General features: G+C 39.4%; 2 protein-coding genes across 3 annotated transcripts; both read left to right on the plus strand.

The window, feature by feature from the left end:
• Window positions 1-10,389: 10,389 nt before the first annotated feature.
• LOC116266729 (uncharacterized) lies at window positions 10,390-10,788 on the plus strand. The gene has a single exon (XM_031648038.1). The coding sequence runs from the start codon at window positions 10,390-10,392 to the stop codon at window positions 10,786-10,788; it is 399 nt and encodes a 132-aa protein (XP_031503898.1).
• Window positions 10,789-15,739: 4,951 nt separating this feature from the next.
• Window positions 15,740-26,054, plus strand: LOC116267123 (receptor homology region, transmembrane domain- and RING domain-containing protein 5-like). 2 transcript variants are annotated; one of them, XM_031648706.2, is made up of 5 exons: window positions 15,740-15,916; window positions 16,295-16,505; window positions 18,573-18,800; window positions 24,561-24,965; window positions 25,108-26,054. In XM_031648706.2, the coding sequence occupies exons 2-5, from the start codon at window positions 16,349-16,351 to the stop codon at window positions 25,812-25,814; spliced, it is 1,497 nt and encodes a 498-aa protein (XP_031504566.1). In that variant the 5' UTR covers window positions 15,740-15,916; window positions 16,295-16,348; the 3' UTR covers window positions 25,815-26,054. The 2 variants fall into 2 exon arrangements, with proteins under 2 accessions (XP_031504566.1, XP_031504564.1); XM_031648704.2 differs by having other exon boundaries at window positions 16,304-16,505.
• Window positions 26,055-26,079: the final 25 nt, after the last annotated feature.

Here is a 26,079-nt window from a genome sequence, read left to right on the forward strand (position 1 = left end):
ATGAAAGTTACAACTTTAAATTTTGAATACTGTTGGTGCATTATTATATTCATTTGTGCAGTGGATTGTCGATAACTTGGTATAACACTGTGGCTAACCTATGCTGCATATCATCAGTTTTGGTTGTTGTATGTTACATGTTACCTGCTAAGAGTTACATCTCTGCCATTAGTGTATGAAGTTCATTAATGAAAGTCCATCTGTCAACTAAAGAATGCATGAGAAAGAATGTTCCTATATGTTCTTTTCTTTCACTAAATATTATTAGTAAGGCATATTGTCTTCCCCACATTTGGCTTCTCAACCTCCCTTTTGAATGCTTCTCATATACAATTCAATTTTTGTGGTACTTGTATATTGAATATGGATTAGTTAAGGCAATAACGTTAACACTTAGGTTGAGGGGAACTCTACATGAACCTGATTGTAGCTTGAAATTTGGTTCACCATGGTTGTAGAGTTTGCTTGGGAACATATGATTTATACTAAAAGGGATCCTTATAGTTTATAAACACACAAACCCCCCTTTATTGTAGTAATACGTCTATATACTACACTATTCTTATGTACTAATTTTGCCTCCTTTCTGCCATTCTTCAGCTATTGAAAAGACTTTAAGAAAGGTGACTAAAGAGAAAGTTATTGCTAGAGAGGAAGCTACTGAGTAGAAACATAAATATGAATTGGAGAGAGAATACAAGTCGGAACTTATTATGGAAGAGTGGCAACTTCTGTTTGCTTATGTTTCTCTCCCCACGGTACATGTATTTGGAGAATTATAGTTTGCAAGATTTGCCTCTATGGTAATGTTTCTTCAAAAGAACATAGAAGCCTTCACATTTGTGCTCAAAGCTCTTTCTTCCATAATCCACTTATACCATGACATAAGGGGTGTCCTTACTAGTTCAACATTATAGGAAGTTCTTTGGAAGATTGCATAGATAGTAAGAACTATATTTATGCAAACACATGATCGGTATACTCAATCTGTTATATTTTCATACTATAGAATCTGCTATGATCATGACAAAGAACATGCAAACTGAAAAATGTATGGAGGAAGTGTTACGAAGGGAGTGAGAGACATTACCTGGAATAGGAAGCAACAACAAATGGGCATTTTCTCAAAACCCTTTCTTTGAAAACTCAAGATGCACACCTCAGCAAACACCCATCCATATAAATCATAGCATGTGTTCAATAATGTTAGGGGCAAATCACATCAAGGTATCATAAATATAACAACCCGACCCACTCCTCAGCTCGGGCCCCTGGTTTGACGGATCCCAACCCGTCCCCTAGCAGTTTCGGTTCCAACTCAGAAAAGGCTAGGAACTAGGACAATCTTCTTATCAATGACCCCCTTTATAAACCCTTGAAGATTCCTCACAATCTTCGATACAGGACTAACACTTGGGGCATTACAATCCACTCCCTTAAGGCACACGCATCCGCGTGTATGGGACCATAGGTCCGAGTGTTGAACCGGCTCTGATACCACTATAACAACCCGACCCACTCCCCGGCTTGGGCCCCTGATTTGACGGATCCAAACCCATCCCCTAGCAGCTTCGGTTCAAACCTAGAAAAGGCTAGGAACCAGAACAATCTTCTCATCAATGACCCCCTTTATAAACCCTTGAAGATTCCTCATAATCTTCGATACAGAACTAACACTTGGGGCATTACAGTAAATGAACAAAATACCCTACTTTTGCCTTTGTTCATAGACTTTGTAGTTGTATGGGTAAAGCGTACTGACTACACGCCAGCCTCAAATCTGTTGAAGCTATCTCTCAATTCTGCTGAAGCCATCATCATCTATAGTGTAAAGTTGTCAACCCCTTTCTGCCATTAGCAACCCTAATGTTGTTAAGTGGGTTGATGCAATGTGTAGCATAGTGATGCGAAATGATGCATAAGCATCAGGACAAAAACTATCAAATATATAATATCCACAAAAATAATGTCAAAAGTGAAAAACAACAATGAAAAGAGCATGCAAGTAGAGAACTAATGTAGAATAATTCTCAAATCAATGTGTCTTAAACAACATATTCTATGTGCAAGATAAAAATTCTTATGAAGCAATCCCAAATCGGCCTGTCCTAAACAAATATTCTATGTGTAGTTCAATTACATAATCACCCACATCGACAAAATCTACATAAAGTTGAGAAAAGGAAAGGATTCCTATGCAAATATAAAGACGAAAAACATTTTGCAATTGTTTTTCAAGTGTTTTTAATGTTCTGCATATATTATACAAGCATAAGCCTACATAAGTAAAATTAGAAGAATTGAACAAGGCACAAGAAAGTTCACCTCCTACTGTCATGGGAGCAACCATAATAGAGAAGCACCCTCATGGCGACGCTAAAGCTTCTCTTGCATTTCTCGTGAAAGTGAAGGAGCAGAAGATATGATATAACAACTTGAGCAGAAGATATGATATAACAACTTGACCCACTCCTGGGCTCAGGTCCCTGGTGTGGCAGATTCCAACCCGACCCCTAGCAGTTTCGGTTCCAATCCTAAAAAGGCTAGGAACCAGGATAATCATCTCATTAATGGTCTCCCTTTATAAGCCCTTGAAAATCTCTCACAATCTTCGATATGAGACTAAACTTCTGGGGTGTTACAATCCACCCCCCTTAAGGCACACGCGTTTGCGTGTGTGGAACCCCAGGTCCGAGTGTTGAGATGGCTCTGAATACCGCTATAACAACCCGATCCACTCATGGGCTTGGGCCCTTGGTGCAGCAGATCCCAACCCGCCCCCTAGCAATTTCGGCTCAAATTCTAAACAAGTTAGGAACCAAGACAATCATCTCATTAATGGCCTCCCTTTATAAGCCATTGAAGATCCCTCACAATCTTCGATACGGGACTAAACTTCTAGGGTGTTACATAGGAGCAGCAACAAAAGAATGTTGCAGTTGCAGCTAGAAGGAAACATCCCTCATGAAGATGGTAGCTTCTCACAGTAGTGATGGTGGCTTCTCATGATGGCAATGGCGACACCGGCGATGGTAACTCTAGGGCCAGCAGGCAGTGGAATCTGAAGCAATGAGGGACTGATGGGCTGTCAGTTGAGGGCTGTTTAAGTGAGAGAATGGGGAATTGGAGAAAATGGTGAGGAGAGACTTATGCTCAAGTATAAAGAAAAAAAGAAAAAAGATTAAAAGGTAATAAAGAGAGAAATTGAAAAATTAATAAAACATGAATAATAAAAAAACATCAACAACATCAAGAAAGTCCTTTGTGCCTAATGCGCATGCATTAGGCACCAACCGTGCTTTTGCTTGATGCATGTCCATCATAGGCTTGATGCACACTCACAAGCCAATGATGCATCAACTAATTTTGCGGTGCATAAATTGGCGTGATCTGCACGATGCACACACATCACTCGGTAATATGTGTGCATCTAATAACACTGACCAAAAGCATCAACGCCCACCCATACCTTCCACTGCCCATCACCCATGTGCAATACCTTTAGCAACCTCATCAAATGTTTTTGGCCACCCATCACACCCAAAACTCAGTTTTGAGTGAAAAATACAAACCACCTCTTCAAAACCTAGATAAAAACCAGGTTTTCATAAAACTGGGTTTCAAAGAAACCCAGTTGCCTATTGTTCGCATCCCTAAAAAATTTTGGTTTTTGAAATGCTCAAAACAAAAATTTGTTTTGAAATGAGAAAGAAAGGGACTCGCCCATTGGTATGAGGATTGACCATTCCTGACGTCTTTACCGAGGGTAATCAATCCAAAAGCTATGTTTATTCTTCATGCATTTTGTTTTGGCTTAAACATCTTTTTATTCTAAATGTAGTGTAATGTTTGAGAAAATGTTAAAGATTTAATGTTTCAAGATTTTGAGAAAGTTTTGAAGAATTATTTGAGAGTGTAAAAGATTTTGATTTAGGAAATTTTGAATTGAAAAATCTTTACAAATATCATTTGGGAACTTTTGAAGATCACTTTAGTGTTCTTTCAAAACTTTAAGTAGGTTTGAGGTTTTCTCTAATTTGGTTACTACCTAATTAAAGTTTCATCTCATCTTGCTTAAGTTATTTTAGAGACATGCTTGTAATCATAAGTGATGTTAAGTTAATGTGAATGTATGAATGCATTGATCCTATATGATTAAAAGAAAATCATTCATTCCTACCATAATATTCTAAAAATATTTTCATCTCATCTTGCTTAAGTTATTTTAGAGACGTGCTTGTAATCATAAGTGATGTTAAGTTAAAAGGAAGTCATTAATTCCTACCATAATATTCTAAAAGTATTCCTACCATTACATACATTTAAGTTTCTCATTCTTATAATTTTTATAAGTACTTTTAGGACAAGAAAAAAATTTTTGAAAGTGGGATGAAGTTGTAGACCATCAAGCATGATTCCAATATTGGGTCATTACTTGAGTGAGGTCATAGTGAAGTTGGCAAATGAGAAGCTAAAACCTTAGATCTTTAGAAAAAATATCTAAAAGAATGGAAAAGATGAAATATTCCCTTGGAGAGAAAGAGGAAGAGATTTTAAAGGTCACTAAATAAAAGATCTAAAAAGAGGGGGAGATACATATCTTTATACGTATTTTATATGTACATGTATGTATATGAAAGCTTATAAAAATGAAGTATTAACTCAAACGAAGAGAGAAAAGAAAATCTTAAACAGAGAGAGAAAGAGAGAGAGAGAAATGCACCTATACATGTACATATTATCATAATGCACATATATGAAAGTTTATAAAAAGTGGGTATTGACTCGAAGAGGGAGAGAATATTGTTTTACATTTTTAACAAGAATATGTAAAAAAAAAGTGCATAGCACGGGGATGAAGCAAATGCTTAAAAGTGGCCAAGTTGAAAGATGGAAAGAAGATAGAGGTGCAATGCAGTGAATTTGGTCAAGCCATTGATGATAATGCGCCATTTTCTAACTTTTGTAGCACATTGACATGCAACAGTAATATGGCTCCCATCAACTAGGATTCGTGGCCAGGCATGCCATCTACATATGTGGACAACGTGTGGGATCAAGTATACGTATATTTGCTTTATATCTATTATTTGTTTATTGTTGTGTTGTAAACTCATCATTTAGGCAAAATTTAAGTTTGGATAAACCCATGAAGTTGTGGGTATTGACAAAATTGAATTTGCAATAGAATGAAAAAAAAATGTAAATAAGGTTGACCTACAACAATGGCAAGCTTGCTTAAAGAGATGGATGCACCAGAGTGACAGGTACATGTTTTAATTTAACTTTTTGTGACCAACACATCACACTTTTGAATGTGATATACTAACTTGTTGGCAAAGTCAAACAAAACAAGGTACATGGGGCTAAATTGATGTTTCCACACACAACAAGATAAAAAAGTATGACAAAAATTCATGAAGAATTGGCAATATATATCTAGTTCAATCCATGTATAATAACTTTTACTTTTTAGTTGCACATGTGTCTTAGTTTATTGATTTTGTTTTCAAAACATTAGAAGGAAACACATAATGGAGCGTAGCCCACCTGTAGTGAGGTCTCCATGCAAATACGCTTGACCAAACAGGGCCATCCGATAGATAATCATAGTGCGTGAAGGGTTGTACGTATTATTCTGCTTTATACGAATATTTGATCGTATTTTTTTCATTAACTTAGTTTAACTTGTTTATACTTGTTTGTGTGTAATTGCATACCTGATCACTTGAAGCAGCCGCAAGCATCCTACGTCTAAGTTCTCAAGACAATGTAGGCTGAAATGACATTTACCTAGAGCATATGAGACAAGAGCCTAGTGGACCTATGTGTACATATGGAGTGGGACCAGGTTCCACTGATGTATTTGATCCAACTTGTAAACGATTTGCCTATGAATGAGAAGCTACTAAATCCTACAAAAGGGCAGAAATTGTAGAAGATAAATTCAAAGAATTTGAGAAGCGACTTTTAATAGTGGAACAAGAGAATGGAAACCTGAAACAACTCATGTATCTAAAAGAATACTCACTTGCCAATAATCAGTCAAGCAATCGACCATTTTATGTACTTTACCATATATAATCAGGATACTGACTTGTTACAATCAATTGACAAATTTTTTTATTGTTTGTGGAGGTTACAAAGGAGACAAGATGATGAAACAAGAAATGAGAATAATATAGATTCCATAAAATTTAGATACTTCATAGTTAATTTGTTCTACTTGTCGGATGTTGATCCCATATGAACTTCATAGTTTTTTTTAATGCATATGTTTCTTTTTGCTTCTAGTGCTTCTCAATTCAAAAGTATAGCTACCGATTTCTGTGTGTATGTCAAACTATCAAGTAGAGATAGTGACTGCAACATGCCAAAAGCAAAGTTGGATTCGAATGCTAATGAAGTTCATATACTCTTAGGTTCCGTCAGTTAAGTGCTTTTCACTTTGGTTGCCAACTAAAGCCTTTTTTCTTAAAGGTCTTCCAAAGAGCAAGCCTCTGCTTGGCGACAACAAATGGTGGGAGCCCTACTATCAATAGTTTGCATCGGACATATTTTGTAGAAAACTTCCTTCTCAATTCTAGGATAATTTCTTTAATAAAATAAGTGTTTTATTTGTTCCACTTTAATGAAAGTTTTACTTCCCCATAAAATACTTTAATTTTTTGTCTAAATTTCTTTTCTAAGTGAGCAAGAGAATTATTTCTTTAGGTCAGTTTTTATGAGTGTCACTCCCACCATGCTTCAAGTTATATGTCAGTGTCCTCTTCCGCTCTTTTTGTAGTTTAATGATCTGGGATTCGAAATGAGAACTGACTACCTATCAGCCCTGTCTGACTGATGTGCCAACCCTCTCGAGGATATGGTCTAATTTTCTCTTGATGATCGATTTTGCCTCTGGTTGATATATTTGATTTCTTCTATAAGTTTAGTAAATGGTGAACCGTCTATTGCTTCGTTATGATGGAAGGAAGAATGTACAATTAGCATCTTGAGATTACTTGTGTGTCGTCATGATGTTCTCATCAGATCAGATGGCGTGTGAACAATGAGGTTTTTAAGTCAAAGATTTTTAAAATTATTATGGACTTTTTTTTTCAGTTTACGAGCGAAGTCAGATTTTTAGAAACTGAAGTACGATGGAGAATCGAGACACATTGAACTCACTTGTTATAAACGTACAGTAAGTTTTTTTCAAGGACAAAGTTATTTTATAAAATTAAAAGTAATTGTAACATTTTTCGTGAGACACTTTTTATAAAAATAAAAGTGGTGAGCGTATCAAATCTCTCTTTCAGTTTCTTTATACAAACAGCAAAAAGTCTGCGGATCAATTGTTCAAGTCATGTGCATATACAACACTTGAAAATGCCAAATTCAGTTAAATGTTTTTTTTTTTTATAAAAGAAGAGTTAGAAAGACAACTAGCCAGTTTGGAGGTCCAACCATAGACTTACTAACATGACTTCAAGTTATTGAGATTGGAGCAAACTGAAAAGATTATTCTATTGCTCGAGTAAGAACATAAGCTCTTCGCTCCTCCCTTCATTGCCCTTACTTTTGAGGTTAAGGCAGCATTGATGCTTGGTGTGGGGTTTTCAATACACGGCTATTGAGATATGTAGAGGGTGTTTATAAGCATTTTCTTTGCTATAGTTATAATTATATAAGATTTTGGATTGAGGGAGCTCTTTCTCTCTCCTAGGGCAGAGGCGACCTTGATACGTTGGAGAGGGGAGTTGTTGGCCGCAGTGGGCCTTTGGCCCAGCAGACGCCCCCGAGGATGGGAGAACCAGATGTAAGCGGAGAACCCATGGATGAGGGTGGTACTGCAGATGGTGCTGCTGGAGGATTGCAAGGAGCAAAGGTAAATATGTCGGATAAACTTTCTAAGGGTGAATGGGTGATATCCTCCATTGGGGGCTCAAGGCAAAGACAGGGCAGAGGTGACCCTGAAACGTTGGAAGGTGGAGTTGCCGGCTGCAGCGGGCCTCTGGCCCAGCAGACGCTCCCGATGGGAGAATCAGCTGAAAGCGGAGAACCCATGATTTTGGGTGGTAGTGAAGATGGTGCTGCTGGAGGTAAGGATCTGCCTTCTCCTTACAGTCCGAAAATGGGGAAATCATGGGCGGCTATTGTGGATGGAGATAGCCTTCAGACAGAGATGAACATGCCCCCGCTGGAGAAGAAAGAGGTGGCAGGGAAGAAACACCTGGTTATCTCTCAACAATCATATGAAGTCATATGCCAGCCGTTCCGCTTCAGCGCCATAGCCACTCTAGCGGGAGGGGCTGGGAAAGGTCGGCTCGACTATAGCTTCATCTTTGCGAGCCTGCGCAGCTTATGGCCTGGTATCATAGACCTTAAGTTCACCTCCGTTGGGAAAGGTATGTTCCTTCTCCGCACAACTTCTGAAGCTAATTTGAAATTCATATTGTCGCCTGGTCGATTGTTTGTGGGAGGAAGACTACTTATTGGTAACCAATGGCATCTTGGAATGCCTATGTGGATTGAGAGTTCCAATCGTGTCCGAATTTGGATTCGCTTGCCTGAACTACCAGTGGAATGGTGGAATCCTTGGGTTTTCACAGATATTGCTGATTTAATAGGTGGTACATTCGTGGAAGTTGATGAATATACTAGGCACCTCCACCGTTTTGGTTTTGCCCGCGTAAAAATTGATATCCCGCTTGGGTTTAGGCCAACACCAGAAATTGAACTAGAAGTAACAGGTGGTAAAACTTTTGTTCAATCTATTGAATACAAAACTAAGGTCAAGTACTGTCATAAATGTAGATCCACAACCCACTTTGATGGCTCCTGCGTGATGACAGAGGCTCCCAAGGAAGGGGACAAGAGCACCCTTAATGTCTGGCAACAAGTTAGAACTCCCAAGAGAAGATCCCAATCCTTTAAAGGAAAGCCAGACTCTCACCCAGAACACAACAAGTTTGAAGCTCTCTCAAATATGGTGGAGGGGACAGAGGTTGAGGAAAGGAATTTACGTCGCTCTGAAAAGAGGGGAACAACCCCTGAAGACAATCATGGGCAAGAATCAAGCAAGTTAGTTGCTGCTAACAACGAAACGGATGGTAATCATTCAGGCACACAAGACATACAGAGTAGAAGTAAGGGCGCGACAGGTCCTCAACAAAACCCAATGCAATTGGAAAGCAAAAGCATACAGGGACCCTCTCAGGCTTCACCTGATACAAGGAGTCATTCTAAATCCATGAAATCTCCCATCAATGGCCAATTGGCTGACAAGGCCAAGAAAAGAACACTCAAGCATATGGAAGTTGTTGGAGCCAAGAAGCGAACCAGTCCTCCCAACGTGAGTGACAATTATGAGTCGGTTGAAAGGAGGACTAAAGAAGATGAGAACCTAACTATGGCAGGGTTAGACCAGGGCCAACAGGAGGGTCCTTCCTTAGAGGACATGGAAATGGGTTTCGAGGAAGCCCAGCGTCTCCCTGAGGGGATGGCAGGGGACAAGGCTGATGACTTCTCTACCATTACAATGGTTGGAGAAGTAAAGATGGGGCATGAAACTCCTTGCCCATAAAGATCCTAACTTGGAACGTCCGCGGGCTGGCCTCTACTCCAGCCCAACATGAGTTCTTAAGTACTCTTAGGTCTACGAAGTCTTCCATTGCTTTTGCTATTGATTCCAAGCTTAACGCGGAACAACTTCAGATGTTTCAGTTCAAGATTCCAGACTATTGTCAAATCTCCAACATCCATTTTTTGGGACCCTGGGCGCGCATCATTGGCCTCTGGGATCCGACGGTAGTGACTCTCCAAAACTGGTATGCTCATCCTCATTGGATTGTCGCCCAGTTTTATATCCCCTCAACAGGCCAAACTTTTGTTGTTCTTGGGGTTTATCTACACACTGATTTTAGAATAAGGAAGACCCTGTTCCCCATCCTTCTTGATACTTTGAACCGGTGCAGTGAGGCTGTTATATGTATGGGCGACTTTAACGCAGTGCTAAACAGCAATGAAAAAACTGGGAGGGCCCCGCCACTCTACGCCTGCATTGCCTTATCCAACTTTGTCACCTTGTCGGCGTTAACTGAAGTTTCTTGCCAAGATACTAAATTCACTTGGACTAATAACCAGGTGGGCAAAGATAATGTGATGTCCAAGATCGACAGATGTTATGTTTCCAAGGAATGGGTGGACGATCCAGAATTGTTACTGCAACTGGAAGTGCTCCCTAGGACAATATCTGACCACAACCCCATTCTGCTCTGCATCTCAAAGCGTAGGTACTCAACTTGGGGACGTACCCCATTTCGGCATTTTCAATACTGGATGGACATGGCAAGGTACAAAAACCAAGTTGAATCTGCATAGACAGTGGACATTAGAGGCTGCGCAATGATTAAACTCATTTACAAACTAGAGGCCACCAAGGACAAGTTAAAGATGTGGTGCAAAGGTGGAGCCAATGATCTATCCCCCCATATTGTGGATATCAAATCTAAACTTAAATACCTACAGTCCCAGATTGAAAGTGGCCACCTTCAGGCGATAGAGGAAGAGTGCAACCTCAAGCGACAACTTTCGGTGCTCCTGCACCTAGAAGAACGCCTTTGGCGCCAAAAATCTAGAATCAAATGGATCAAGGATGGAGACCTCAACACCAAATTCTTTCAAGGAATCGCCAATGGGAGGCAAAGGAGGAACAAGATCGACATTATCTCCCATGGGGGTCAGCTCGTAACAGACATGCCTGACATATTCTCAGCTTGCACGAACTTCTTTGTCGATTTTTAGCGAATGTTCAGGGTGATGGGTGCCTACCGCATTCTCTCGCCCCAGGCCCTACTGTGTCTCTAGAGGAGAATGCTGACCTATTGAAACCTATCACTACAGAAGAAATTTAGTGAGCAGTAATGGAGGTAGATAAGGATTCCGCGCCGGGCCCAGATGGGTTTGGTAATAATTTCTTCCAGTCCAATCGGAATACTGTGAAGGAGGCCGTTTCTGCGGCTATCAGTGGGTTTTTTCATTCCGGCAAGCTGGTTAAATCCATTAACAGGACTCACATCATCTTGCTGCCCAAGGAGCAAGGAGCTAAGCAGTTGGACAAATTTCGCCCTATATCCCTCTGTACTAGCACGCTGAAATTTATTACCAGGATCATGGTCCAGTGCATGCGGCCCATCCTCAACAGGATCATATCTAATAATCAAAGTGCCTTCCTACAGGGAAGATGCATCCAAGACAACTTTCTTCTCAGTCAGGAAATTGTTCATGTTTTCCAAAATAGTAAGAAGCAAGCGGCTTGTGTAAAGATTGATTTAAACAAGGCTTATAACAGAGTCAACTGGGACTTCCTGAAGGCTGCCCTCTGCCACCTAGGCTTTCATGAATTATGGATTCAAAAAGTCATGACTATTGTCACCTCAGTCAAATCGGCACTTCTCATCAATGGCAAGAAAGGGGGGTGGTTTGAACATAAGAGAGGTCTTAGGCAAGGCGACCCCCTCTCCCCTTACCTGTTTATCTCAGTCATGGAGATGCTCACTCGTAGCATCCAAGCGCAAAGCAATAGCTGGCAAATAAAAATCCCGCCTATGGGGGCTGGACTTACCTCCCCTTCTTCCACGCTTTATGCGGACGATATTATTTTCTTCATGGATGGGAGGTTACAAAACTTACGCCATTTGAAAGTGTGTCTAGAGGAGTTCGCCTCCTGCTCTAGCCTGGTTATGAATACTGCCAAAAGTACAATCCTCCCATTCAATATGGACAGTCAAGTGTTAAATCGCATTGAGCACGAAATGGGCTGGCGTCAAGGGGCCCTCCCCACCACCTATCTTGGTATTCCCCTTCAGACGAATGCCTTGACAGAGGTGCAATGCAGGCAGCTAATCCTTCGGTCCTCCTAAAAGCTTGCACTTTGGAAACAAAAATGTCTCTCGTTTGCAGGCCGTCTGTGTTTAATCAAACATGTTCTCTCCGCAATGCCTAGCTATTGGAGCCTAGTTGCTAATCTTCCTGCGGCAACTTGCAAACAATTGAACAAGATGGCAGCTGATTTTCTGTGGGGAGATATGGCAGACCGTAAGAATTACCATCGCATGAATTGGTCAACTCTCTCTCTCCTTAAGTTAGAGGGAGGCGTTGGCCTCAGAGATATCAAGGAAACTAATATGGCCAACATGGCTTTTTTAGTTTATCGAGTGTCGCAGCAGGCCTCCCCTTGGGCTACCCTTGTCAAAGGGCGATACTGTGAGCGCAAGGGACTGCTCGACAGTAGTTTGAGGGGAAAAAGGGTGTCCAGAGCTTGGCGTATGGCGTTGCGGTCATGGAGCAAGGTGAAAGAGCAAGTCGTTTGGAAAATAGGGAATGGTGCCTTGGCAAAATTCTGGACAGATCATTGGGGGGTTGATCGACTGATAGACAAGATTCCCATATCTCACCTTCATCTCATCCAAGACTGTATCCCGTACTCAGTTAAAGAGATCATTGAGACGAACAGGGAGTACATAAGAGGCTTCCTTACCGGTCTTAATATTCTTGCCTCTTTGCCTACGATTCAGGTGGAACAGCTGGATGTTCTTACATGGAGGAATGATAATAAAGGGGAGATCACCAGGCGCGACATATGGCAACGAATACGTAAGAAAGGCAATGAGTCCATCGATAATATGCTAGTGTGGAAAGGAAGACGACTCCCTAGGGCCGCCTGGGTGGTGTACTTAGGCTGTGCCTCCATGGCATTGGAGCCCTCAATTCTTAAAGCAAGGACTCATAAGGTGGCACAAGCAAGGCTTCAAAGACAAAACCTTGGATAAATGCTGGAAAGATAGCTTCCATTTGGGGATTTGGTTCATTTGAAAAACGCGCAACCAGTTTAAGCATAGAGGAGATATTCCTATAGGCAATGTGGCCAAAATTTTCTGGTCACACTGCTGCGATCATTGGTGGACGTATCAGTGGACTATTTCGCAACGAGTTAAAACTCAAAACTGGTTATGCACAGGGATCTTATGGAGCAATGGAGCAAACCAAGCAGATACATGGGTGGAAATCAGCATTACCTCCCTGTTTATGGCTGGTAGAAAAGGGGTCGCAGGCCTCATTAGAGACACAGCGGGCCGGTTTCGCCATGGTCTAGCTTGCTGGTTTGGCAACATTTCTGAATGGTGGGAGACCGAGATACTTAGGGAATGCATCGGGTACCTGGTTAACCTAGAAGATAATCAAGGGCGTATCTATATACTGGCCAATAGTGGCGATTGGAAGCAGCAATTCCGCAGTACCCTAACAGGCAGGCGCAACACTGACACTAACTCTATGTTCAACAGTCTTCTCAATAGGATTGTTTTTTGCAGGAGATGGCCTCTCGCTGAAGCCACCAACCTTTTGATGTCCATTCCGGACAATGACATGTATACCAAATGGAATCCCACAGATGACATGTGGGATCCACTTAAAGAATCCAATCATAGATGATGAGGTCCTACTGGACCAATTTTGGTTGTATATACCTCTTATTTTGTTGAAATAAAAGGATGGGGGCCTAACCCCCAAGCAGCCGTTGTCTGGACAGCCAACACTAACGAATGCAGTTCAGGGGTGAAGGCAAATGGGAGCTAGGGGCATATAAGAGGCTTGACCTGGGAATTTAAAAAAAATGAAAATTTAATTATACTTAAAAAAAAATTTTGTAGACAACACAACAGGCTATATATGTGAAAATATAAACTTGTTCTCTTTAATTTTCTTTTTCCTTTTTGACCTCGTCCGCCTCAAAGGCCTGATGATCCAGGCATAATTTTTGTGCAATATTGAAAGACGGAAAGAAAAAATCACGTCTAATCTCTTCGAAAGTAAAAGGTTTAATTAAGAAAATTTTGAAATTAAAAATACCAGAAAAATTAAAATATTTAAAACATAGATATTGGAAAGATAAACGACAAATTAATTGGTTGATTTGCAGGTTGATCATGTAACTGATTCCAGAGTTTTATGTGATAATTTTTAAGGAGGTGTTTGGATGACACCCTTATCTAGCTCAGTTTCAAGGAAGCTTGGTTTAAAAAAAAAAAAACCAAGTTCTTTTAGTGAATTTTAAGAACTTAGTTCATTTGTTTATGGGACAAACTCAAAACCTGGTTTTTATGAACGGAGAAGGAAGAGGGTATATTGGTATCAGGTTTTTCACTTCATTTAACAAAATCAGGCTTGCAGTTTTTATGGAACCCACATACTCAAAAAACTTAATTCTGGACACAAAACTATGTTTTACCTTAATTTTAAGGTATCATCCAAACACAACTTAAGGGGGCGTTTGGATGACATCCACAACTAATCCATTTTTCTTTAAACTTGGTTTTTTTAATGAGTTAAAAAAAAAACCTTGTTTTTTTTTTTATTTGATTGACACATCCAAAGCTTGGTGCTTGAAAAACCTAAGGGAGACCCAAACTGGTTTTTCTTAAACCCAGTTTTGATAACACCCAAACACCTTTGAAACCTGGTTTTAGATGCAAATCCTGGTTTTGGGATGTCTTCAAACACCCCTAAATCTTTTAATAAAGTAATATGCAGCCTGAATTGGTGAATATAGCTTCACGGATTTAGCTCTTGAATTTATTTGAGAACATTTTTTTGAATAATACTTAATTTTATCTGTGAACTTATTTGGATATTTTTCTGAAACACTTTTGAAGACTTTAATTGGGTCTGGAATACAGCCCTTCCCACACAGGAAGAGGTTGAGGATGCTTTCCGGGTCAGAAGAATAAAGGCAAGAAATATTCTAAAAGCTAAAAATCTCCCGCCGTAAAAAATGTTGAAGAAAAAGATGTTAGAGAAAGCTTTTTATTTAAGGTCCTACATTTTAAACATAATATCAGAATCGGGCTTCAGCATTCCCAATTTGCCAGTACTAGCCTCCATTTTGATGTCTACTTATGTTGCTATCATGAGATGTCATGTTTCCAACTTTTACATGAGGGTTATCTTTATAATTTTATTTTTTAGGTTTTACTTTTGCCTTTAAAGGAAAAGGGTCTTCCATTTGACTAATTTTGATCATTTTCAATACTTAATACATCTTCCCTTGTTAGGAACCATACATATAACCTGATGTAGTCAGCCACAAATGATGGCCTCAGATAGGTGAAAGCTTATGCTTTTGACCACATTATTCAAAATTGCTTTTCATTTTGCTGAAAATAAATTACGTTGCTGTCAATTACTTCAATTTTATAAAAATTGGCCACATGCAAGTTTGTTATAGAAAAACAAAACATGTTATTATTAGAACATGTCATTTATTATGTTATTTCACCTGCGATTAAATCCAAACAAAAAGTAATCCCTTTAGTTGTTGTGAAAGAACATTAGATGCAGCTAACGCTTCTTTATATCACGGATATATATTTCTATATATTCTTAATATATGTTTAATATGAGCATTTACAAATATAAATACTGATGTTCACTCAGTGGTGAAATTTCAAAAAGAAAAAAAAAGCGGTTCTCAATTAACTTTTACAAATTTGTCATGTACAAATTATATTGATGATAAAGTTGAGACAGTGATCAATTGGTGCTTCTCTTCTAAAAACTTCATTTACATATCAGACATATTATCAGAAAAACGTAAGGGCCATATCTGAAAATTGGAAAAAGTCAGGCCTGTACTACAACTATTGAACATTATATAGTATCTTAAATGAAAAGTTCATTCGGCGTCTTCTTCCTCGACGCCGACATGCGAGCACACACCGCCTCCTTAGATCTTTGATTCCATTGGTTCGCGTTTGAGGGTCTGGACGACAGTGTCTTATGGGAGCTGACGTCGCCATCCTCGTTGAGAGATGAAGCTCTCGCTTATGCTTAGCTTGCCCGAATATCTCCTCCTTATTGGTTCCATCTACCTTAGGTGCTTTCCTCTCACACGATCTTCAAATTCTTCCTCTTTTGTTTTTTTTTTTTCGTTTCAATAATTGTTCCTTGCGCGACTTAAGGCACCTGGTGATTAAGTTGTGCGCTTTTTCCCAAGTGAATCAGTAATTGTGAAAAGAAAAAATCAAATTGTTTTTTTCCATGTGTGGAGAGAGAGAGAGAGAGAGAGAGAGAGAGAGAGAGAGAGAGAGAGATCCTTTTTGTTCAGAAAAGTAACCATCAAAAGTATTGCTCAAGTGGAGAGAACTTGAATTTGAATCATCGGTAGTGTCTACTGCTTCGTGTTTGTCTTGTTTTCATTTGCTTGCAAGTTCCATTGATTAGCAACATGAGCTACTTTTGGTTAATTTGGAAGCTTAAGCAGGTCGGGGAGTGGCCAAACTGGATCTCCTTGTCGGTAACTGTCAGAATGGAATTGGGTTCTTCTGGACGGCATAACGGGAAATACATATATTTCCCTCTCCTGTGCATTGCTTTTTCTTTGGTCTTGAAAACAGCAACAGCGAACGTGGTGTTGAACGGGAAGAATGTTTCCTTGTCCTTCGATGACGTTGAAGCGAGCTTCAGTAAGATTTAGTATGGCTTTCAAGTTTTAGGCTGTATTTTGAGTCAGCAGACTTATTTCTGCTGGATAACATGCTCTTAGTCTTCGTGTGCAATATATGAAAGGTGTACTATTTTTTTATTTTGTAAGTTGCTGCAAGTAGTAAAGATAGTGTATGCATGCATAGAGAATGGTGGAGATGGTCCTAGGATAAAAGGAATGCAATCATGAACAACTAGAAGGTTAAGATAAGAAATGGTATAGGTGTATGTAAAAAGTAATGCTAAACTCGTTGAAACTAAAATAGCGTAATGCTAAATATTGCTCTGAAAGAGATTGTGAATAAAGAATAGAGATTACTAGATTTTTTTTTTCTAATTCTAGCTCAGGCATAACCTCCTTCAGGTTTATTTTTCTAATATAGCAGAATGCAGATGTTCATCTCCTGTAGAAAGAATTACTGTGTCTATTGAGCTATTCTTATTCACTACTACTAGTTTCCAGGAATAAGGTGCAGTTGCCTCGATAACTATGCTAGAGTTGACCATAGTTTGATTCTTAGCCTTGAAGCAGGGAAAAAATAAAAAAACAATCATGGAGACACTCTCACAAGCTAAGCTTTCATAAGAAAAAAAGTCATTTCCTCAAAAAAGTTTTTTTGCCCTGTTTTTTGGCTATCCCTTGCTTACCTGAAAATAAAATGTGTGAATGTGGTACACCACTGTTAATTTTTTCATTTAGGTGGTAAATATAAAAAGTAGGCTCAATTTTTGTGTAAGTGAGGATGCTGATCATCTTTTAACATGAAAATAGTTAGATCATAATAATAATGATCTCTCTCTTTCTCTCTCCCTCCCTCCAAATAGTTAGATCAGAATAATAATGATCTCTCTCTTTCTCTCTCCCTCCCTCCACACACACATATGGAGATTAGATTCTACTGCCCAACCTTTGGTAGTGTTTGACAATGTCGGAATAGGAAAACAAAAAATCTTATATCTACATCAGATTTTGTGAGCCAAGAAAGTTAGGTCTGTTCATGTTAAAACCCTTATAAAATTCGATCTATACATTATTTGCAACATGTAGTTATGGGCATTACACATCCATCTGTACAGTTGATTATAAGAAAAGCAGTTGGAGAAGGGCCAAACCAGCTGAACACTGTCTAGCTGGCCGATAAACATGGAGGAAACCATCAATGAATTGATTGGCTCCAAAGGCAAAGCTGAACACAAGCATTGACTCTTTTATTTGGGAAACAGTTAAAGTTAGAATTTTATTTCTGTTTAGATTGTTGAGGTTTAAATCAACTAGAAATTCTGTTTTCTTTTCATCCTCAAATATCATTAATAAAAAGACTTATGATTGTCAAAAATGGAGAGACACTTGAAATTGTTTCAAATGCACTTGGTTGTTTGCCCTGTTTTCGGGAACCTGTCACCTTCCCTCATTTCCTCAAGAAACAATTTTAAAATGAAGCATTGCTGAATTCATTTTATGATTTGCCTTGGTGAACATCATGGCCTATCCTAAAATTGTAGATCTACTTTTGTCAAGGGAACAGTCAAAAGGGTCATTTGTTGCAGGTTAGCATAAAACAGTTTGCGGCCACCATGTCCAGGAAATGTATAACTTCTCTTTCTGTTGTTATGGCTGTTATATGCAGCTTATATGATATCTCTGCTTATCAGGAAACTGTGATTCACCTGGCGTTTGTCTGTCTTCGACTGTCTTCTTGGTGGAGGACCATAAAAAAGAAATGAATCACTCATTGTGTTTTCAAGTCCTATAGCAGCAGAAAGTTGCACATAAAATTAGGAAACAATGTTTCCTCTTATGCAGACAGAGATAAAAACCTTTACTCATTGTCACTTGTCATGCTCGTGGCGCTGGCCTTGTTTATCTCCTAAAAGTTCTTCAAACAGATTCCATAGGTCACTGTGAATTTTATTGTTGACAATGTACTGAAAATGTTGGCAGGACACATACAGTAACAACAAAAACGAAATATATCCATCTGGTTTTCCCTATTCTAGCTTGCTAGTCTGGAAGTCTGAATTAAGCTAATTATATGCAAATTTTCCAGCTCCAGCAGTTGTGGGATCAGGAGATTGTGGAATGCTGTATATAGCTGAACCTCTTAATGCTTGCATTCCATTGAAGGATAATGTATCTGCAGAAGGTGGAAGATCCCCCATTGCTTTAATTATCAGAGGGGGATGCACATTTGAAGACAAAGTTAGAAATGCACAGGATGCTGGATTCAAGGCTGCTATCGTCTATGATGACGAAGATAGTGGTGCTTTAGTCTCAAGTAAGTCACTGTTCCTATTCCATGATGTCATCTACCTTGATTCATGTGCTCAAGAAACTTGCTTCTTATTCTGAATATTGGCAGGAAAGTTCAGGTTGTGAAAGTGATCACTCACATGGTAAAGATTATTTTGATACTTAGAGGATAAGGATGTCTGCATTATAGGCCCAATTTCAAAAAATTTTATCTTTCGTAAGTTTAACTTTTTTCTATTTTGAAAGTTGTTCCTTAAAAAACTACTTATGTATGGCTAGTGTTGGCTGGTCTCCTCTGCATCCTTCGTCATTACGGTATTACAAAAATTTGAACCATTGATTTTTGATAAGATCTATCCATACATCAGAAAATTATTTACTATATGTTGAATGATTGAATCCTAATTTTTTGGACATGTAGATCTCATTTTTACGGTTATGATTTGTGAAAACACACATAAAATGAAACTCACTAATTTTCTGTAGCTTCTTATTTCTGAAGTGGCATAATGACCTTTATTTTTGTTATACTATTATAGTTAATATTTTTTTTCTGTGATGTGATACCATTATGCTGTTATTTCTAAAGTGGCATTATGCCCTTTATTATGTAATACTATTATTTCATATATGTTTTATTTTTGCTATGATGTGGCAGTTATCTGTGTTGAGATCCTTTTGTCACGGTCCGTATCTTCCAATTTATTTCACTTTGTGGGCTTGGAAATAAAAGAACTGCCTATCTGATTTGCAGCTTGCTTAGGCACTGTTCCTTTTGTTTTCTGTTTTCCAATAAGTGAAGTGATGCAGGGGGCGCTCCATACAATTATATACTGGTCCATATTTTATGGCAAGTAATCCTGGTTTTATATTGCAAAAATAGTGCTGGAATGAATTTTAGTGCTCTTTGCAGCAATAACGGTGGAAAAGTTTAAAATTTTGATAAATCTGAACATCACTATGTCTTGTTTTTAGTATTATGTGCACTATAGCTGAAAGGACAAAATATGATCTTTTACTAATTGGGAAGTGTAGATAATAGGATAAAGTAGCTGATATGTTACTAATGGAGAAAGAAAAACATTTTTGTAATCACTGTGTCCTTCCATATTCGTAACAGCAGTCAATCCTTTATGCTAAGCTTTACGATTTGTTTCTATCTGGTTCTGTCCAGCAACTCATTCAACTAGTTGTTCATAATCCTCACTAGTATTCACGAGTTGACCAACCTGGTAAGCAAAAGATTTAAGTAAGGGACAACTTTTCACAACCTTATATTTACCATAAAAGATAACTTCCATATCTAATAGGATATAACTGTCTTGGAAAAAATGAAAAGAAAAGAATGTAGCGTTTTGAGGCTGAAAATGGAGCTCTCTCTCATGTGAACACATGGTGGCTATTTGGTGTCATGGATCATCAATTTCTCTCCAATGACGTGGATGAGAATGAATTGCTGAAAGGTTTATAATATTTCACCAATTTCCTGAGATTATGCTGTAAGCATCAGGTAAGCCGGTCCAGCCCTGACCAAATAATCAATAATTTGGATTCGACTGTCCGACTGACTAACTGGACAGAAAAAAAAAGCCTAACTACTCAAACTGACAATCATTTCAGGTCTTACTTTTATCCAGCTACTTGTTGGATTTTATATCAGATACATAAAATTAATTTGGATTTCATTATGTCAAACCGGATCCAGATATACATATATATAATGTTCTGACTTATGTTTAGCAAAGTATTTTAGAAGAAGATCGTGAAACTCAACCATAAGTCTTGACAGGGATTAGACGGACTAAGGGTACTCACTTCAGATGAACTTACCTCCTGAGAAGCGGTTGGCGAAGGATCATGAGAGGGGTCCTGTCGACGTGTGTAGACCAGCGGAGGATCACGAAACTTGGACACTACAGCCGGTGAGTCTTTAGAAGGAGATTCAAAAGGGAATGACTCCAAAGGAATAGGAGGAATAGGTAGTGGGTCTGGTGACTGTGGCATCTCAGTAGAGATAGAAGTGGAGCTATAATAAGGTTTAGACTCAAAGAACGTGACATCCGCACTGATATACTCCTTTTGAGTTAAAGGGTCAAAGCATTTGTAGTCTTTATGGTTTCTGGAGTAGCCTATAAAGATGCACTTAATGGCTTGGGCACCAAATTTTTTACGTGTGGGTCCAAGTATGTGAACAAAGCATGTGCAACCAAATACTTTGGGAGCAACGGGAAACAAGGGTCGTTGTGGATGCACAAGTTTAATGGGAACCTTGTTGTCAGTGGAGGAGGATGGTAAACGATTGGTCAAATAAGGTAGTGAGGATGACATCTCCCCAAAAGTATGCAAGTAAATTATTATGAAGCATTAGGGAATGAGCCACATTTAAAAGTTGGCGATGTTTTCGATTAGCTACTCCATTTTGTTGGGAGGTTTGGGGACAAATAAACTGAGGAGAAATGCTATTATCAGAGTAAAACTTCATTAAGGTAGATGCCTTGAACTCAAGAGCGTTATCAGTGCGAATGCTTTTAACAAGAATACCAAATTGGGTCTTTATTTCAATAATAAGGTTTTTGAGAGTACATACAACTTCAGACCTTTCTTTCAAAAGGAAGACCCAAGTGACTCGAGAATAATCATCAACAATGACAAGGAAATAACGAAATCTTGACCTACTAGCAACTTTGCTAGGACCCCACACATCAACATGAAGAAGATCAAATAGTCCACAATTGGACGGAATCAGACTCGATGAATAACTGCTACGGGTGTGTTTGCCTAGTTGACAGATGCCACTGGAAGGAGGAGGACAATGAGGTGATCGACAATGCTGCAATACCCACTGGATTCGACAGAAAGTAGATGCCCCCTTTCTCATAGTCTCCACCAATCGTCTTCTCAGTTTGCAAGTCCTGAAATGAACATACACCAGAGTCAAATGTAACACGACAATGTAAATCATTAATCAATTGTCCAACCGATAACAGATTTGTGGGAAACTTAGGAGCATATAACACATTAGGAATAGTCATAGACTGAGAGATCTTGATATCTCCATAACCCATAATAGGTGACGATCGACCATTTGCAAGTCTTACATGACGTATCTGAGGTAATGAGTGCATGACAGTAATCATAGAAGGTCTACTACAAAAGTGTCTCGATGATCCTGAATCAATTATCCAAGTAGTACCTGTATCATGTGGGACAGTATCAACGGACATAGCACTGTCTATTATGACTGTAGAGGCCGATGGCTGGATAGATCTGTGTGCCAGGAAATCCTCATACTCTGACTTGTTGATGCTCACAGTCACTGTCTCAGGGTGAGAAGAAGATAATGACCCATCTACCACTGATGACGCTGCTTGGGTAGATCTAATAGGAGACTGTAACGAGTTCTTTCCCAGCTTAAATGCAACATTTCTTCCTAAGGGCGGTGCCGCGATAGGATGACCATGTTTATCCCAACATCTGTCTTCCAAATGCCCTATTTTCCCACAATAGATGCACTGAATTCTCCCCCGACCTCCTCCTGACCCACAGCCCATGCCTCTCCCCCTAAATGAATTGCGTCCACGACCTCCTGATGCTGCTAAGGCAGAGGCATGGATATCACTAGAGGGCGGAGAGAAAGTAACAGCAAGACGACTGAGTCTGTTGTAGGCTTCAGCCAGGTCAGGGATCTCTGCTCCAGTCAACATCTGTGCCTTTACTACTGCATATTCAGAAGAGTGACCCTGCAAAAACTTTGCAACCATGGACTGTTCACCATTGGTCTTCTGGCATATTGGACAAGGAGGACGTAATGCTTTAAGTCGTTCATAAATTGACTTGAGAGAAGCGAAATACTAAGCCAGACTCAGGTCACCCTGTTGCAAATTAAGTAATTCCTCCTCAACCTGCAATATCTTGCTAACATTCTTGTCATTCGAGTAGGTTTGTTTCAGAAAATCCCACATGTGTTTGGCAGAGGTATAGAATGCAATAGTAGAAGTAATATGTGGTTGCATGCTATTCATGATCAAGACATGACAATATTGTTATCTTCCTTCCACGAAATATATTTTCCACTCTTTTCCACAAGCTCATCTTCTTCGATAACATGCTCCTTCCGATGTCCAATCACACACATCATAAACACACGAGACCAAATCTCGTAGTTGGATCCATCTAACTTTACAGTAGACCCATAGGAAAATAGATTTCCTCCGCTTTTAATCTCATGAGAAAAATCAGTTTTATGATATATATATATATATATATATATATATATATATATATATATATATATATCAATGAAGACTGCGACTGATCAGCAATAAGTCAATAACATATGTCCAACACCACACGGCAACGTTAGATGCAAAAACACTTTTCCCAAACAGCGTCTGAACACTCCACGATAACAGATTGCTGTCCAACTGTTGACAGCAACCCTACGGCAGAAAACAACAACCTAACAATAGAGAAAATCCCACGATAGACTGCTGTCCAACACTCCCACGACAGATAAACTCCAGCAACACAAATAGAAGGCTGACAGCACCAGCAATAAAAATAGAAGACTGCTGTCCAACAGCCCCACGACAGAGAAAATCCAGCAATCCAACGGCAAGGAAAAAAAATTCCACTGCTTGCACTGTCTTTAGCAACCAACAACTTATCTATTTATGCATCTAACGCTGTTGTACCACAGATTATTTGCCACTAATCATGAATAACGACAGGAAAAAGAACATTCAACATAAAATACCGCAGTCTCCCACCCAGCTGCGATAAAAAAATTTATTTAGACATCCATAGCTGGAGTCTATTCATGCAGATTTCATAGCGTGAATAGACTCCTCCACGCGGTTCAGTTGCTGAAAGGCAGTCAACTGGAACTGAACGTGTGTAGCAGGAGTAGGAGACAGAAGAGGGAGATGGAGAAGAAGGCGGTGGAAGAGATAGCTTGAGGAGGAGAAGCCGATGGCAGTTTTTCTTCACGTCGCCAGCCTGATTCACGCCCCAACCACTGTTTTCTTCACGTCGCCACCACTTTCTTCACGTCGCCAGTCACGATGGCTCTGTTACCATGTTGTAGCCGTGAGGTTTGGAGCCTTGTCGTGAGATGTGGAGAGAGAGAGAGAGTAGCAGCCATAATTGGAGAAAGAAAAACCTTAATCATTCACTAACCCTAATCTCCATTATAAAGAGATTAGGGTAGAAAGGAGATTTACAGATTACATCAAACAGAAATAAAGGAAATATTAAAGAGATCTTATAACTCTTTAATATTACAAAGAGCCACTTAGAAACATAAAATCTTCTAATTCAACAATACTCATGCTGGTGAAAGACAAAATTAAGCTGGATGTTAACTTTTAAATATATAGGTTTTAGGAACGTTTTTCTTGGAGATTGATATTAGATGTTTTGTACATTTTAGTTATATCAACAGTTGATCTTGTTCTGCTGGACCCACTATCACTGGACAGAGTGTTGAGGAGAATCTGCTGTCTTCACATGAATCTTTAAATTAGCATTTTACACAACCTACTTGGTCTAGCTGGTATTTTGAAGTTCTTTCTATTCTTTTATGCCCAGTAGTTGTGCGGTCCTAGTGAGATTTTTTTATTGGACTTTAAGTAACCTACTATTTTATTGGATCAGAGAAAGGTGTGTATACACGAAGTTCTCTAGACCGAAGGCTTAATATGGTTATGAGCACTTGTTATCATATAACCATTTAAATTATTTCTGCAGCATGTGACCAATTCTAAGTTTTGGATGTGAAATGCAGTGGCTGGAAACTCTGTAGGTATAAAAATCCATGCAGTTTTTGTTTCCAAGGCATCAGGTGAAGAACTGAAGAAGTATGCTGGTGTGATTGACATGAACTTGTGGATAGTTCCAACATTTGAAAATTCAGCATGGTCCATCATGGCAATCTCTTTCATATGTCTACTTGCAATATCAGCAGTGCTTGCAATGTGTTTCTTTGTGCAAAGGCATCGGATAAGAAGACAGCGTCCTCAGTTCCCTCATGTTCGTGAGTTCCACGGAATGAGCAGTCACCTGGTGAAAGCAATGCCGAGCATAATATTTACTTCAACAACTGAAGATAGCTGTACATCATGCACATGTGCTATTTGCCTTGAGGACTACGCTCCTGGGGAAAAACTAAGAGTACTACCTTGTCGTCACAGTATGTTCTGCTTTCTGCATTGCTTTTCCGCATAGATAATTGCTGCATCTGTATAGTTATGTCTGCTCTAGAAAAACTCCTTTTCTGCTGATGTCTTGTATTGATTCGGATTTGCTTGTTTGTGATTTTTGGCACTCTACAGAGTTTCATGCAGTATGCGTGGATTCATGGCTTACAATCTGGAGGACTTTCTGCCCTGTCTGCAAGCATGATGCAAGAACAAATATGAGCAGTCCTCCGGCATCGGAGTGCACACCGTTGCTTTCACCACCAGTATCTGTTTCAGCATCCCCCTCTTCCTCTGCTGTATTATCATCTTCCCGTTCGTATCTAGCAGCATCACCTGCCATACGAATAGCTCAGTCTTCATATCATTCTCCATCTTCCTCTGCTGTATTATCATCTTCCCATTCTCATCTAGCAGCAGCACCTGCTATACGAATAGCTCAAGCTTCATATCATTCTCCTGTCTGTTCTTGGAGTCAATCTCTTGCGACTACTCCCGCCATTCAACGTACATTTAGGTATTACAGTAACTCTCCAGCTATGAGCAGCCACTTAAGTTCCACAGATCTGCAAACAGTAGCATTTCAAAGATCCCGTGCTTCTCCTCTACGTTCTCCTCATTCTTTAGGTCTACCTTATTTGTTTTCCTCTGCTGGTTCAACCCATGGTTCTCAAGTTCATGGTTCCTCTTATCTTCCTTGCTCCCACAATGCATCTCCATACCATCTTGCATCTCCACTCTATGTGGGGTCTTCAAGTAGGCATCCGTGTCTATTGCATCATAGTGAATCAACTACAAGCTTCTCTCCTCTTTCTTCTGCCCACTCTCTTCCTGGTTGTTGATTGACCACTCAATCTTCCGTGAAAAAGGCTTGAGTTGAAAGATATGAAGTTCAATATTTTCAAAGTGTCTTTTGTGGTTCTCTTGTCCAGTGATCGTGAATGAGAGGATGCAGTTAGTTTCAGAGACTGCTTCCGAGGTGGAACGGTATGTCCAGTGTATGATCTATTTCCCTGATTCTTGTTCTTGTCCCAGTTGGAATGATGAGATATCGCAAAAAGAGTGTAAAATACACATCCAAACATGTAGATGCAGGAGCGCGCGCAC

Source organism: Nymphaea colorata, chromosome 13, assembly GCF_008831285.2.
Source record: "Nymphaea colorata isolate Beijing-Zhang1983 chromosome 13, ASM883128v2, whole genome shotgun sequence".
In the NCBI taxonomy this organism is placed as follows: domain Eukaryota; kingdom Viridiplantae; phylum Streptophyta; class Magnoliopsida; order Nymphaeales; family Nymphaeaceae; genus Nymphaea; species Nymphaea colorata.

Bases quoted from the DNA above. Each gene is read 5' to 3' on its own strand.
- LOC116266729 (XM_031648038.1), top strand. From the start codon at position 10,390: ATGATTAAACTCATTTACAAACTAGAGGCCACCAAGGACAAGTTAAAG.
- LOC116267123 (XM_031648706.2), top strand. From the start codon at position 16,349: ATGGAATTGGGTTCTTCTGGACGGCATAACGGGAAATACATATATTTC. The intron at 18,801-24,560 runs GTAAGTCACTGT...TGTGAAATGCAG, and splicing joins TAGTGGTGCTTTAGTCTCAA to TGGCTGGAAACTCTGTAGGT. The intron at 24,966-25,107 runs GTATGTTCTGCT...GGCACTCTACAG, and splicing joins AGTACTACCTTGTCGTCACA to AGTTTCATGCAGTATGCGTG.